Source organism: Ranitomeya imitator, chromosome 1 (assembly GCF_032444005.1).
Source record: "Ranitomeya imitator isolate aRanImi1 chromosome 1, aRanImi1.pri, whole genome shotgun sequence".
NCBI lineage: Eukaryota > Metazoa > Chordata > Amphibia > Anura > Dendrobatidae > Ranitomeya > Ranitomeya imitator.
This window is the reverse complement of record NC_091282.1, coordinates 113,763,067-113,779,012: the sequence shown is the minus strand read 5'-3', so window position 1 is coordinate 113,779,012 and position 15,946 is coordinate 113,763,067. Positions and strand designations below refer to the sequence as shown.

The following is a 15,946-nucleotide window of genomic DNA, read 5'->3' as shown; positions in this document are numbered from 1 at the left end:
TGTGATATATCATGGGGGGAAGAATTAAAATTCTAAGCTGGAACGTTAGGGGTCTCGCCAATGTCTCAAAGCGGGCCGCAATTCTACAATATCTGTTGAAGCTGAGGCCCTCAGTGATTTGCCTTCAAGAAACACACCTGGTAGAAGACAAAGTAGCTATGTTACAAAAAAGATGGGTGAGGAAGGCTTATCACTCAATGTACTCAGCCTATGCTGGGGGAGTGTCGGTATTAATCCACACTTCTACTCCATATGAAGAAGTGGAGGTTATAATAGACAAAGACGGGCAATATGTGTTTATTATATGTAAGATATTGAATAGATTATTATGTATAGTGTCTTTATATATCCCTCCACCGTTTTCGGGAAAAAAGATACAGGAAATTCTGGACATATCTGGGAAATGGACTGGGGTCCCGTTGCTTGTAATAGGAGACGTGAATAATATTGCAAATGATCATTGGGATAGGGGCAAACATACAGGGAACAGAGAGGAAGGGAATGTAACACCTTTTGGAAACTACATGAGGGAAATTGGATGGATAGACTTGTGGAGAGTTCGAAATATGGAGAACTACACTTACTCGTGCTACTCGGCGACGTATGGTTCCTTGTCTCGCATTGATGTGGCTTTGGAAAATGAAGGGATGGATAACTTGGTACAGGAAGTGGAATATTTGCCCTGAGTTCTATCGGATCATTGTCCTCTGATGGTATCTCTACAATTGGGAGAAAAGAGGTGGTTGACAGGTATGGGATGGAAAATTCACCCCTTTTGGTTACGGTTGCTGGATATGGGAAAGATAGGAGAGGAACTGGGTGAATTATTTAGCATAAACGAAGGTAGTACAGAGGGTCATATAGTTTGGGATACTATGAAGGCGTTTTTGAGAGGGATTTTATTCAGAGAAGTATCTCGATATAAGACTAGGTCTCAAAAACTAGATAAAGCAGTGATGGAGGAATTAAGGGCAGCGGAGGAGGCACTGGGTGCGCAGTGTTCAAAAGCTACGCAGACCCGCATGAGAGTGGCCCAGTCGGAGGTTAATAAACTTCACATCCGTAAGGCAGAGAGATTGCGGGCATTTCAGAACGAGGCATTCTATGCGGAAGGTGAAAAAGTGGGACATTTGCTCTCAGTGGTAGCTTCGGCACAACGGGAATCTTCGCATGTATACGCAATTAAAACAAAGGAAGGTAATGTGGTTACACAAGGGGATCACATTTTGGATGTATTTAAACAATTTTATAGTGAGCTATACTCCTCTAAGATACATAAAGGTCAAGAGGAGTTGAACAGGTATATGAGTGCGATTAAGCTTCCTAGACTAGGTGATGAAGATAGAGAATGGATGGATAAGCCGATGGCAGCGGAGGAACGGAGGATGGCACTGGCGGATATGGCGGGTAATAAGGCCCCGGGGGCGGACGGCATTCCGGCAGAGGTGTATGAAATTTTTAATGAAGAAATAATAACTAAATTTGAGAAGGTATTTAATGAGTCGTTGGAGAGGGGAATACTACCTACATCTATGAGAGAGTCCATTGTTGTGGTCATTCCTAAAGCTTATAAGGATCCGTTGAATCCGGAGTCCTACAGACCAATCTCACTCCTTACGGCGGATATAAAGATTTTGGCGAAGACTAAAGGTACCTTCACACATAACGATTTCGTTAACGATATCGTTGCAACGTCACGCTTTTTGTGACGTAGCAACGATATCGTTTAACTAAATCATTATGTGTGACAGCCACCAACGATCAGGCCCCTGCTGGGAGACCGTTGGTCGCTGGGAATGATCAGGACCTTTTTTTGGTCACTGATCACCCGCTGTCATCGCTGGATCAGCGTGTGACGCCAATCCAGCGATGTGTTCACTCGTATCCAGGGTAAATATCGGGTTACTAAGTGCAAGGCCGCGCTTAGTAACCCGATATTTACCCTGGTTACCATTGTAAAAGTTAAAAAAACAAACAAACAAACAGTACATACTCACATTCCGATGTCTGTCAAGTCCACCGGCGTCCACAGGGTTAAAACTGCTTTCGGCAGGAGCGCTGCTAATGCACGCGCTGCTGCCGAGAGCTTTCCCTGCACTGTGTCAGCGCCGGCCAGCCGCAAAGCAAAGCACAGCGGTGACGTCACCGCTGCTTTACGGCCGGCGCTGACACAGTGCAGGGAAGCTCTCGGCAGCAGCGCGTGCATTAGCAGCGCTCCTGCCGAAAGCAGTTTTAACCCTGTGGACGCCGGGGGACGTGACAGACATCAGAATGTGAGTATGTACTGTTTTTTTTTTTTTTAACTTTTACAATGGTAACCAGGGTAAATATCGGGTTACTAAGCACGGCCCTGCGCTTAGTAACCTGATGTTTACCCTGGTTACCCGGGGACTTCGGCATCGTTGAAGACAGTTTCAACGATGCCGAAGTCTTTCCCCCTGATCGTTGGTCGCTGGAGAGAGCTGTCTGTGTGACAGCTCCCCAGCGACCACACAACGACTTATCAACGATCACGGCCAGGTCGTATCGCTGGTCGTGATCGTTGGTAAGTCGTTTACTGTAAAGGTACCTTAACTCATGTGATTGATAAAGTAATCCACCCAGATCAATCTGGATTTATGCCCAACAAATCTACAGCAATTAATTTAAGGAGACTATATTTAAATATGCAAATTCCAGCCGAAAATGCTGGAAAGAGAGTGGTGGTGTCTTTGGATGCCCATAAGGCATTTGATTGTGTAGAATGGAATTATTTGTGGTCGGTTTTGTTGTGCCTTGGGTTCGGGCCTAAGTTTATATTTTGGGTGGGGTTGCTGTACTCCTCTCCAATGGCAAAAATTAGAGTAAATAATAAATTATCTGATAGTTTCTCATTGCATAGGGGTACAAGGCAGGGGTGCCCATTGTCTCCGCTAAAATAAGGGAGGCACGAGAGATAAAAGGATTTGTCTATGGAATGAAGGAGGAGAAGATGATTGTGATGCCGCAGCTGTTATATGTACTGCATAATTCTCCAATTTGGATTCCGCAGAGTAGGTTCTGTAAAATTAAATTGCTGTTTGGCGAACTAATATGGGGGGGGAGGTGAAAGCCCAAGGTTTAAACAAGAAACTTTGCAGAGGCCAAAGGTGGAAGGAGGCTTAGCGCTCCCTAACCCTTGGGTATATTTTTTATCAGCACAATGCCAGCATATTGGAGGATGGGGGGAGGAGATGGGAAAGGGGCAATCGCCCAGTAGTATGAGATATTTGAATGGAAAATGGCCTCTAGGTGAGAGTTTGGAAGGGGGGCAATTTTTGAAACTGGGTTCTCGGTTTCCTACTGTTTTCCTAATTCATAAGGTATGGGAAAAAGTTAAACAGATTAGGGGTGTCACGGGCCTTACCAAATACTCTCCTATATGGGATAATATAAATTTACAAGAATTTAAGCAAATGGAAGGATTTGGGCCCTGGAGAGAGGCAGGAATTAGAAGGATGGGTCAGCTAATGGGTCAAGGGGGACTTAAGTCATTCGTGGAGTTACAAACAGAATTCCAGTTATCACATTTAAAATTTATATCATTATAAAAGAATTCAGCATGCGTATCAGTCGCAATGTCGGAGAAAACTTATTGAGATCCAGATTGATATCACGCTGGCTTCCATTTTGGAGAACAGCGGGACAAGGGGGGCAATTTCAGAAGTGTATAGAGATTTATTATTCACCTTTCTAGCCAAACATCCCATCAAGTCTAGAGTGAAATGGGAAGCTGAATTGGGAGAGATAAATGATGATAGATGGGAATCTATTTTAGAATATGTGCCTAAGATCTCTATGAGCGAACCTGGGAGGATGTCTCAACTACATGTGATTCATAGAGCTTACAGAACTCCCGATAGACTGTTCAAGATGGGTTTGAGGTCTGATTCCGAGTGTCCACGATGTTCGCAGGAACAGGCAGACATGTTACACATGCTGTGGCGTTGCCCTAGATTGTCTGCCTTCTGGACTGTTGTATTGAATCGGATTGAATTGGTATATAGGTGCGTCATTCCCAGAGACCCTTTGGTCTGTATATTAGGTTATGTGGAAGAAATAGCAGCGGTATCTATGATTAAACTGGTGATTGCTAGATTGTTATTCATAGCAAGGAAATTGATAGCTCGGTTCTGGATCAGGGAGGAGCCTCCGACTAGACGAAACTTTCTTACGCAGGCGGATCATATTTTATTGGAAAAAAGTATCTATACTAAGAGAAATAAACTCGATGTATTTCAAAAGACATGGCAGCCATGCATAGAATGGAATTAGATTTGTGGGGAGGATGCATAATGTTATAGATGAGGTTCATACTATACAATTGTATTTGGATTGGGGAAGGAATATCGGATGGGAAATGAGGAAGGCATTAAGGGGGTTTCGAAGGGGGGGAGGTTTGTTCATAAAATATATGACTATCTGTGAATAATAGCTTGATGTCATTTGTTCTAATTGTTTTTCCTTAATAAAAATTTATCTGATTAAAAAAAATGTCTCACGGCGGTTCAACAGCAGCAACAAATGCAGGAATTTCCTGTTTGTTGGGCAATCCCTGCATGTGTCGTCGCTGTATAACAGCCGGGAGACCCGAACATATTTTTCGATCACGCCGAAGACACTCGGTTAGCACCCGAGCATGCTAACACCTTATCCGAGCACGTTCACTCATCACCATTTCAGTATAGATATAAAACAAGTAGGTTGGAAACATCTTCACGTTTTTGGTGGCACTGGTATTTTCCCATTAACCCTTATCCGGCTGAATAGGTACAATTGTAACTATTCCGTTTTAAAATTGCAATAACTTTTTTTTGAAAAGACGTAGAGGGCTGAAATTTCGTGACATCTCTACATTTTTGGTCCAGAATATATTGGCCAAATTTCAATAAAATATCTCCACCCGCTTCCGAGATAAGGGGTCGAGATCTTTTTGCATCCATAACAAGCTGCATAGGTACAAATGTACCTCATATATTTTGAATGAAGATAATGCAAGGGAAAAAGCATAAATTTTTTTTTTAATGATAATACTATTTAACTATTATAAACAAGTAAAAAACTGTTCATTTACATTATAAAAGAAAATGTAAGAAACTTTTTTTTATTGATTTTCTTTGCAAGTAATGCATGTTGGCTTTGCTACAGAGTGTTCATCGCAAATGGGTTTCACACAAACCACACAAGACTTTCTAGTCTTGCGTTGTTTTCGCCTCAGGTCTCTGCAGACATAGCAACTACCAACAACAGGGGAGGGTCCACGACTACCATGAGGTATTTTGGGGCCAGCTGCTGGCTGCGATGCTACCACAATGCATCGTCCAAGCACCATTTCTACTGCACCTCGAAGAAAATGGTTTCTCATTATCATTTTGTTTGTACTACGATCTTCAATTGCAATCATACACAGCTGATTTGCGAGATCTTTCAGGAACTTTCTTCGTTGATCCTTTGCCCTGAAGCTTGGATTGTGTTCTCTGTAGATGATGTAGGATGCTAACCCACTGACATCAATCATATTGTAGAAAAATGCCAAAGTCCAACGTGATGTTCGTCGTTTCACAGTGTACTCTCCCAACATTTTATCCATAACATCAACGCCACCTTTTGTTATGTTGTAGTATTTTATTATCTCTGGCTTGGCTGCTAGTGTCTCTTCAACTTCTCCCGTCATGTGCATAGATGATAGAAGCACGACTGATTTGTTCTTCTTTGGTACATATGAACAGACTGTTGCATCATGATTGTAGGCAAAATTTGTCGAGTATACAGGCCTTTCTTTGGCAGGCTGCATGTTGTTAGGTAGGAACCTTTTGTTTTTTCTCACTGTACCAACTAGTGTCATGTTCCAGGAGTTCAATACCTTAGCTAGTTCCATGGTTGTAAAGAAGTTATCGGTGGTGACATTTCTTCCAGAGCCTTTATACGAGCTCACTAGGTCCAATACTGTTCGTTCTCCAATGTTTACTTGTCGAGGACCATCAGTTGGTTTCCCAGTGTAGAGCTGACCTTGTAAAGGGTAGGCATTTGATGAGTCACAAGCCCAGAAAATCTTTATGCCATATTTAGCTGGTTTTGAAGGTATATACTGGGTAAATTTAGTATGACCTCTAAATGGAAATAATTGCTCGTCGACGGTGATACAATGATATGGCTTGTAGGCTCTCTCCAGATTACTGTTCAGCATTGTCCAGATGTCCCGTATTGGTGCAGCTTTATCTGTTTGCACACGTTCTGCACGTGTATTTTCGTTGTCAAACCTGATAAATCTGAGTATCATCTTGAAGCGGTCACGAGACATGGCTGCACGTATAAGAGGCAGAGCAGCAACATTCCACATTTCCTCCAGATTCTCTTTGTTGGCTCTGTGCACACCAGCAGCAATCAGTATGCCCAAAAATGCATGAAGTTCAGTTTCAGTAAATTGCTTGAATGTTTTTTGTGGTGGCCGTTTGGAAGAATCAGGAAAACGTTGTACCAGTTCGTTGTTGTAAGCATCACAAACTCTCTTGGCCTTTCGATTCGTTTCCCGTAATATGATGTCACACATCTCGGGAGTCATGATGGACTTGAATAGCTCTTTTGCTGTATATAGGTTGCTGATTGCTGCAGGGCCACCTCTTTGTCGTAGGACATTACGAGATTTTGTTTGTGCATTTGGCAGTGGATTACTGCACCATTGAGTTTCATCCTTAGCAGTCCAAATGTCGCCTGCACTTTGAGGCACAGAATCATCCTCAACACTTTCGTCTGATTCGTATTCATTTTCATGCTCTATGACCATTTCTTGTTCAATGTCTGAATCTTCTTCAGTAACATCCACTTGTGGTACATAGTTTTCATCATCAGATGGAACATATGGTTCATCCTCATGCTCAGAATCAGATTCTTCTAGCATTCGCATTATTTCGTCAGACGTAAATCTGTAAATATGAAAAAATGTAAAATAAATAATTTTCCGAAATACTACATTATTGGCTTTTCACAAAATTATACTAACCTGCAAACACGTTTTCTTGGATTATGGCGGAAACTAGATCCAGCATTACTATCACTCATGATGACTTGCTAGATGAATTTTGGCTTCGTATTTTGTGCTGAATATAAATAAAACATCGTAAAACAATATGTAGATACTAATTATTATCCATTTTTCGTATAAAAATTATACCTATAGTGATAAGTTTCATACAAAATATATGTAAGCCAAGTCCAGGCTGAAAGACAATTTGACTGTTCTGTCCCCACATAATGAGAATAAAGGTATAACTGGCTGTTAGATGCTGTGAGACTTTCCTACCTTCGTTTCCAAGAAATTGAAGACTTCACAAGCCTAGAAATGTGTGCTCACAGCAATGAGATGAACAGCAAAATGGCTAATGAGAGGAGGGAGGCAGGAAGACAAGTAGAAGCCACTCCCAGTTTGAATTAACTTAATTGACAGCAACATAAGTGACCAGTAACAACACTGAACAATAGATATCAGCATAACATTTGTAGCTGAATGAACTTTAGTTTCTGAAACCAAGTAAAGTCTTCCCACAGTGGAGGTATATGTGAAGGTACAATTGTACCTATGCAGCCTGTTAAGGTTGTAAAATTATGCAGCCTGACAAGGGTTAACAGCTCCTGTTAGTGGGTAATAATTTACAATTTTTTTCCTCACTGGTTCAAGTTTTCAATAACATTCATTTTTCCTAAAGCAATCTATTGGGAATGATCCCAGCACAGAGCTGTGATTGTGTGCAAGGCTTGATGTCAACATCTTTTAACATACAGGACTCAGCGGGAGGTAGGTTAATTGTAAGGAAATCCCTGAACGGGGAATAACAAAATTGGCAGCTATAATCAAAACCAAGGGATTAACTCTGTGTACATAGATTTGTCAGTCACGTAATTAGGAGATCAAGATTTTAATGTTTAGAAGCGTTCATGGTGCCAGGATAGACCACCCTTGTTCTGCACCACCATGGCGAGAAGCTCAGCTGCCAGCGTACAATCTCCAACCTTCCCACAGAATCAGTCCTGATCGGGGCTGGTAATCCTTCCATGTGATAATGTGTATTAGGAACAATGAGCGATGACGTCATCTCATGGGACGGTCCCACAGGAAGCTCGGGATTCTCATATCCAAAGTTTATATAACAGTTGGTAAAAATAGTGATTTCATTACAGCATTTTCCATTATGCTCGGGATATTTCAGAAGTGTGTAATGATAAACAGTGACACAGATGTGAATGCCACTGTGGATGACCTTCCAGTTCTCTCAGAGACCAGAAATGTAATATTCAAGATGACGCCACATGAACGTAGTCATCAATGGGTATGGAGATTTTGGAGGGGATTTACAACATAGACATAGACCATGCCTCTAATTCTAAAGGGATTATTCTACAAAATTAATTTATTCAGTTAACCGGGTAGTCCCCAGTATAACACCTAAAACAACAAACTCAGCAGGTACTCACCTTCCCTGGGTCCAGTGCTGGCTGCCGACTGGCTTTAGCGGTGGTGTTACATCAACAGCACACATATCAGCTTTAGGCAATCACTGAGCTCAGTGCTGAGTGTCGCCAACCTCGGCAGAGCCGCAGGCTACAGCGGTGATACACAATGCTGATGTGACCCCACCGCTACAGACATAACACCGAGACAGGACAAGCAGCAGGGAGTTGACACTGGACCCAGGGAGGGTGAGTATTTTGCTATATTTTTCTGAAAGAAGACAACCCCGTTAAGATATATGACCACTGAGACCACCACTAAACCCAAAAACAGGTGTCCCAAGGTCCTGTCTGATTCGAAGAGCTGTGGGCATGCATGAACAGTGCTCCACTCACTTTTATGAGTTTATAGGTGCGGTACTGCGCATGTTTTACAACAGCTGCCTTACAGAGTGAATTAATCGCAAGTTCACTACTGATCTATTCATTTACAGGACATTAAACTTATCCCTGAAGGTCCCAGTTGTCAGAATTCACAGATCACAATTCATACATTTATCACCTATTCTGTAAATTGGTAATAAAGTGTTATGTGTGGTAGAAAGGTTTCTTTTCCAATTACAGAGAAGTGCATAAGTGTGGAGCTCCGCCACCACCCGACTATAGCAAAAATTTCAACATTGCCATTAGACTTCAGTAATACTTGGTGTAGACCAGCGGTTTCCAAACTTGAGTATTCACGGCCCCTCAATAGACCATGTTTTCAGGATGATCCTTAGTATTGCACCTAACTTGTGGCAAGTTATGATGCCTTTAAAATAATTAAATGACCTCTACAATACTAAAGAAAACATGATCGGTTGGGGGCCGTGTGGACTGGAGTTTGGGCAACACTGGTGTAGACATTCCTTTTTATTTTTAAGTGCCCACTGATCAGCTATATGGAAGCCCACCGCCAATCGTTTACTCGCCAATTTAATCAGGTTAACGAACATTCAAAGCGCACAGAATGATCGCTAATGTGGCAGATCAGGCCCAAAGAATATCACGCTATCGTAGCACATCAACGGTTTACACAGGTCAGTGTACAGATGAGAACTGATTTTTAAAGAAAGCTTAAAAAATAATTGCACCAAATGAAAGAGTATTTTGCGAATAGCTAGGAACATGCATTCATACGAAAACTTGTCCTCGAATATTGGTATGTCTAAATGGTCCACATGGGGCTGTTTACCTGGTTTGTTTTTCTCATATATGGAAAAATCAGACGACTATTCTCATCAGGCTTTTGATCGGAATTTGATGAAAGTGTGGTCCGAGTGTCAGTTTTTATTGCACATGTAGAAAAAAAAAAAAGGTTTCTCCACTTGCTCCTTTCTGACAGTCAGTGAAAATTGGACAGCACTTGGGTCTCATCAGAATGAGACATGTCTCTGACATTTTCTGCGGACTTCTCGGTACGAAGAACAAAAAATGGACATATGAACAGCCCAATAGACTATCATAGGTTTGAGTGCTATCAGTGAAGAACACATATCACTCGCACATACCCTTAGTTTTTACTGTTAAAAATGAAATAAAAAAAGGATCCTCTAGTCTACATCACTGATTACTTCTGGTGCCGAGGCATTTTTGAATCAATAGTCAAATGGTTAGAACAACGCATACCAGCTTTCTTTAAACCACTGTTATGTGGACCCCGTTCATACATAAAACACATATCTAGCTACGAATCCTTTAAGTCGTACGATGTTGCTGCTTCTTTTCTGAATTGTTTTCTTCACATTCACGATCTGCTTTCTGGGACAGGCTTGCTTGTGAAGCTGCAAGTTCAGAGCTCACTGCTCATTCCTATGTTCTCCACTCTATTCTTTTGATAATCTACCCGGTGTATAGGTCTCCTCTACCTACTTCTCTCATACTAGTGATATACTATTTATTTAACATGTCCCCGTTTTAGTTGACTTTTCAAAATGAGCTGTTGTGTGTGTACATGAGAAACAACACTAGTTCTGGCCACTAGATGACTTGCATCCTGCATTTTTCACCTCTGCAGGCTCCATTGACCATTTTCTGTTGTCTCTGAGCTGGTGGGTGAATATTAGCTGCTATGATATCCTCCTTACAGAGTACACACAGAGGAATTCCTGCTCTTTTTTCCCGGTAGCAAGTGAGACAGAAGCAGCATGGAAGATATTATAAAGCAGAACTGAGCTGTGTTGCTGTAAATCCAGTACTAAAGTGACACATATTTGCTAAAAGCTGCAGCACAAGCTGTCTGGTTTCTCACTATGCCAAGTGCTCATCACTAGTGATGAGCGAGTGTACTCGTTGCTCGGGTTTTCCCACGCACGCTCGGGTGACCTCTGAGTATTTGTTATTGCTCGGAGATATAGTTTTCATCGCCTCAGTTGCATGATTTACGGCTTCCAGATACACCCAATACATGTGAGGAGTACCTGTTTGTTTGGGAATTCCCACATGGATTCAGCTTATCTGGAAGCCGTACATCATGCAACTGAGGGAATGAAAACTATATCTCCGAGCAATAACAAATACTCGGAGGTCACCCGAGCAACGAGTATACTCGCTCGTCACTACTCATCACTCCTCCTCCCCTCTCCAAAGGGTAAAATATGAGCTGTGACCTGATACCTCACTGTGTCTATCAAAACAGCTTGGAGTCGTATTTTAATTTGTGGATGGCGAGTTCAGGAAACAGATGGGAGGTGGCTTATAAGTGGGAAAAGAAGCATATTTCTATGATAATATATATTACAAAGGTTCTTGTTATCACTCGTACTATTGATTTATGTGAAGTTTGTGACAGTGACTGTGTAAGGAATCAAAAAGCTGAACGGCAGCAGAACATTTAGGAAGACTACAGCGACTCCTAGAAAGATCTATTGGGCTTGGTCATCTACTCCTGCCACCATCCAGCCCAGAAGCCTTATGACTATACGTTCTTCATTGAAGCCAGAATTTCGGTTTTCGTTTAATGAAGTGCAGCAAGATCTGACCGAAATGAAAGAAGAAGTGTGTTACTTACAGGGGGAGTCATCATTGTAGAGAGGGTCTATGTTGTGCAGCAGCTCCACTCTGGGGGAAGGGCTTCCTTCACTAAAACAGAAGAAAAGCCAAACATTATTCTCCTTCTAACATCTGCTAATTGCATTTTCTATTTTAATGCTTCCTTTGTTAGAGCTTTAGGAAATAACTGGCTTGACAGTAAACCATTAGGCACTTTTTTTTTTTTTTCAAGCTCAGCTGCATAAAATGACACGTAGCTGCCTATATATATACCATCAAACGAAAAATGATTAGCGATGAATTGTGGATAACAGATCTGCGGAATTATAGTTATTGCACATGATAAATTACATGTGTATATCTGAGTACAATGCTGCAAAGCATATTGGTGCTATATAAGCAATTAAAAATAGATTGATAAATACACATTTCAATTATGATCGATCACATATAGAATTTGATATTGGCAGCTATTAGATATAAGGGCATGCATAAAGGGGTGCAGAGGTGGCAATTGTATTGTTCGTGTCTAAAAGAGCCCAAAGGCTCCTCTACCACAAAATAAGACACTATTATTATAGCTAGCACATAGTAGGAGGGCGGCGTTGTTCCAAATTTTGCACCTGGGTCCAAGAGTTAAGTTATGCATCGATGGATACAATTAACAAGGTCTTTCTCTCTATTTGCAGCAAAGTGGGACAAAGACAGAAGAAGGCGCTTGTGCAAAAACAGTTTGTGGGCCCTGTGCAGTCCAATAACTTACCATATAGAACTCCTTAATGTGCTACTTTGGAGGTGGAAGAGGTCCCCTTAGGGCTCGCTCACTTGAGTGTACAGTATAACACGGCCGAGTTCTCCCTGATGTTTTATCGGATAACACTCGGCCCAATGTTATACTATGGGGCAGTGCAGATCTATGATTATTCAAAACAATCACAGCATGCTGGGACTGGCTCTGCAAATCGGGCCACACCCCCCCGTTCAAGTCTATGGGTGCATGTAAAACATTGGATTGCACAAAGTGAGGCCCTGGGCAAAATTTTAAAGTGGGGCCCCAAATGCTAACATATTGCAACATAACACAGAAACATTTCTGTCAGGCTGCTAGATGAGCGTGATCGACAATACTGAAGTCGTTCGACGCTTGTTTCCCGGCCCTCTTAGGGTAGGTGCACACCTTCAGTAATTGGCAGCACTTTGGACACAGCACATGTCCACTGCCGGCTATTGAACGCAGGTGAATCCGCATGTGTTCATTGAACCTTGCATATTCACTACGTCCAATACATTGTACAGGTGAAATTTATCTTGGGAGACAAAGATAAATTGACATGCTGCGGTCTGGTGAGACACACCACATGTGCGTCTCCGCGTGTGAGCTCTGGGCATCTGTGCATGCATAGTGGGCATGGGATTTATTGAAATCCCATCCCCTATACTGTAACATCTGGCCGTTGCCCAAGTAAACAGCATCCAACCCGCATCGTTTACTGACCATGCGCACCTACCCTTATTCCGGCTGAGGAAGAATGACTGGTACAGAGCTCCCTCAGAGTATATTGCAGCCCCCTCAGAGTATAATGCAGCCCCACACACAGTATAATGCAGGCCCCAGCCCCACAAAACACACAGTGTAGTACAGCCCACTTTACACACAGTGGAATGCAGCCCCCAACACATACAGTATAATGCAGCCCCCCCAGAGTATAATGCAGGCCCAACCCCCACACAGTATAATTCAGCTCCCATCACACACAGTATAATGCAGCCCCCCCCACAAACACACACAGTATAATACAGACCCCACACACAGTATGATAATGCAGCTCCCTAAGAGTATAAAGCAGCCCAAGAGTATAAAGCAGCCCAAGAGTATAAAGCAGCCCAAGAGTATAAAGCAGCCCCAGAGTATAAAGCAGCCCCCTCAGAGAATGCAGCCCCGATTATAATGCAACCCCCCACAAACACTATAGTGCAGCCCCACACACAGTATAATGCAGTCCCCACACACACACTAACGTACAGCAGACACACACACACTATTATGCAGACACACACACACATACACTATAATGCAGACACACACAAACATACACACACATTACTTATCTCTCCTCCTCGTGCCCCTGCTGCTCTCACTTCTGCAGAGCGTCTCAGCATCTCACCAATTCCATTGATGAAACACGCTGAGTCACAGACAGAGAGGGGGTGATGCGAGAGGGAGCATCACATGACGCTCTCACCTCCACCACTGCTTTCAACTTTATTGCCATCTATGATGCCGATAAGTTGAATGCGTGATGCTGGTAGGGGGTGGCGCAGGGCCCCCATAGCGGCCACTGGCTGGGGGCCCCTGGAGGAGCGTGGGCCCTATGCGGCTGCGTGGTCTGCCTGCCCCTAACGCCGGCCCTGCTTGGACGTGATCCAAGTGCAATCTGATGCTTGCGCACAGAGACAATGGAGAAGATGGAGACATTAAGTTCTCATCTTCTCCACACCTGTGCTGCAATTCTCTCATGCAAGAAAATCGGATCACACTGGGATCAAACTCTCACTGGGGAAAAAGTACACCTCCCAGAGAAGAATCTGTGGTAATGCTCAATAGAACATCCCATAAATTACAAACTAAACCTTACAACTTAATATCTCTGCAACGGAGAGGAGAAATTAAAAATATATAATTTTTAAAACTCAGGAAGCCCTCTACGATAATTTCTAGCTGTCATCCAGTGCATTTTTGGACTGTAGCTATATGATCCCCAGGGAGATTCTGAAACAATATTTTTATATTCAGAAACCTACATGAAACGGCAGTAATAGGACCATGAATACAGGTGAAAATTTGCAAAGGGAACTGTCCCCTATCCTGTGGATATGCCATAAATATCTTCGGTAAGATTCCCATTTTTACTCTAGGTAGACCTGAATTCTCAGGATCTTCTTACAACCAGCTGAACCCCAAGTACCCTTTAATATAGCAAATTTCATGAAACCCTCGCCTGTGGTTTGCCTTGTCCACCCCCAGCAGTAACCTTTTTATTTCAGACATTTTCTATATAAACCAATTCAATTTGTTGCGTTTCATGGTCTTAAATGCTTATTTGTTAATTTCCTCCAAAGGTAGCATACTAAATAGGGAATGTATGAAAACATTTTCTTTTAGTTTTCCTTTTACCTTAAAAGTCTAAAACAATAAATGCAATGAGAATGAGCAGTAATGCATCCCATAGAAATATTTCATTTCAGCCTCCAGTCTCGCCCCCCCAAAAAAGAACTCGAATGATTAAAAAAATAGTGGAGATGACACATTGTAAGTATGAGGAGCGGAGAAATTAGTGCGATGATTCCTTATTGGGAAGAAGTCACATGTAAAGCTCCGAGATCAAAACAGCTGAGGAAATGAAACATTCCAGGCCTAATGAAAAACAATCATTTCTTTACTCACTGGAAACTTCCTCCAGAGAAAAGGAAACCTGGGTCTATAACCAAGAGACTCCATCATCCGAATGCTGGATTGTGAGGGACACACTGCATGCTCTTTTGGGGCTTGTTCACATAAGCACATGCACATGTCACGTTTAGCCACTATTCCCACGCAACCAAAGGTGAAGAATCTGGTCTTTATTATACATGTGCAAGTCTATATAATGAATACTGCAGAGCAGAAGATGAGGTCCAGAAGATGAGGTCAGGAGATATATCATGTAGAATTGACATTTCAGCTGCTAGGCAGTGGAACATAGTGACCAAATCTGACCCTGGAAACAAATCCTGCAACGCCTCTACAGGTGAAATTAAGTATTACCCAGTGGGCTTTCATATCAATTAGTTTTCTCTGTAGTGCAGGACAGTACTAGTCCTCCAGGACAAGACTAGCTCTTTGTAACTAGTCTACTTAAGGGTCTACTCCCTTATGGGGGTCCATAAAATTAATCTTCTAAACCAGACAAGTTTTTTAATGATACAAAACCTTCAGTTTTTGTCTTCTCTTCTTCCATGAGCCATAACTTTTGCATTTTCCCCATTAATACAGTCATATAAAGGTTTTTTTTTTTCTGGGACAAGATATACTTTTGAATGACACCATTAATTTTAACATTGAATGTTCTGAAAAAAGGGAAAACAATCCAAGTGAAGTGAAACGGTGAAAAAAACAAAACTCAATTTCTCAAATTTATTTTTTCAGGGGGGTATTGTTAACGCTTTCAATGTATGGTAAAAATTGTGGCGATGTGATTGCACGAGTCAGAATGATTACGGTAACACAAAACTTTTCTACTTATTTTAAAGGCTTAAACATATTTCGTATGAAAAAAAAAACTGGCCTTTGTCACTGCTGCATGACTTTTTATTATTTTTCTATCCAGAGACCTATGTGGGAGCTTGTTTTCTGCATGCAGAGCAGTATTTTTTTATTGGCAGCATATTAGGATATACTGTATGTTTTAATCTC

General features: G+C 42.0%; 1 protein-coding gene across 1 annotated transcript in view; it reads right to left on the bottom strand.

Moving 5' to 3' along the window:
• The window catches only part of ARSB (arylsulfatase B), a 261,824-nt gene that overhangs the window by 91,445 nt on the left and 154,433 nt on the right, over positions 1-15,946 (bottom strand). Inside the window, exon 6 of the mRNA XM_069749896.1 lies at positions 11,513-11,583. Coding sequence (XP_069605997.1) covers positions 11,513-11,583 — 71 coding nt within the window. The remainder of the gene's footprint in view (positions 1-11,512; positions 11,584-15,946) is intronic.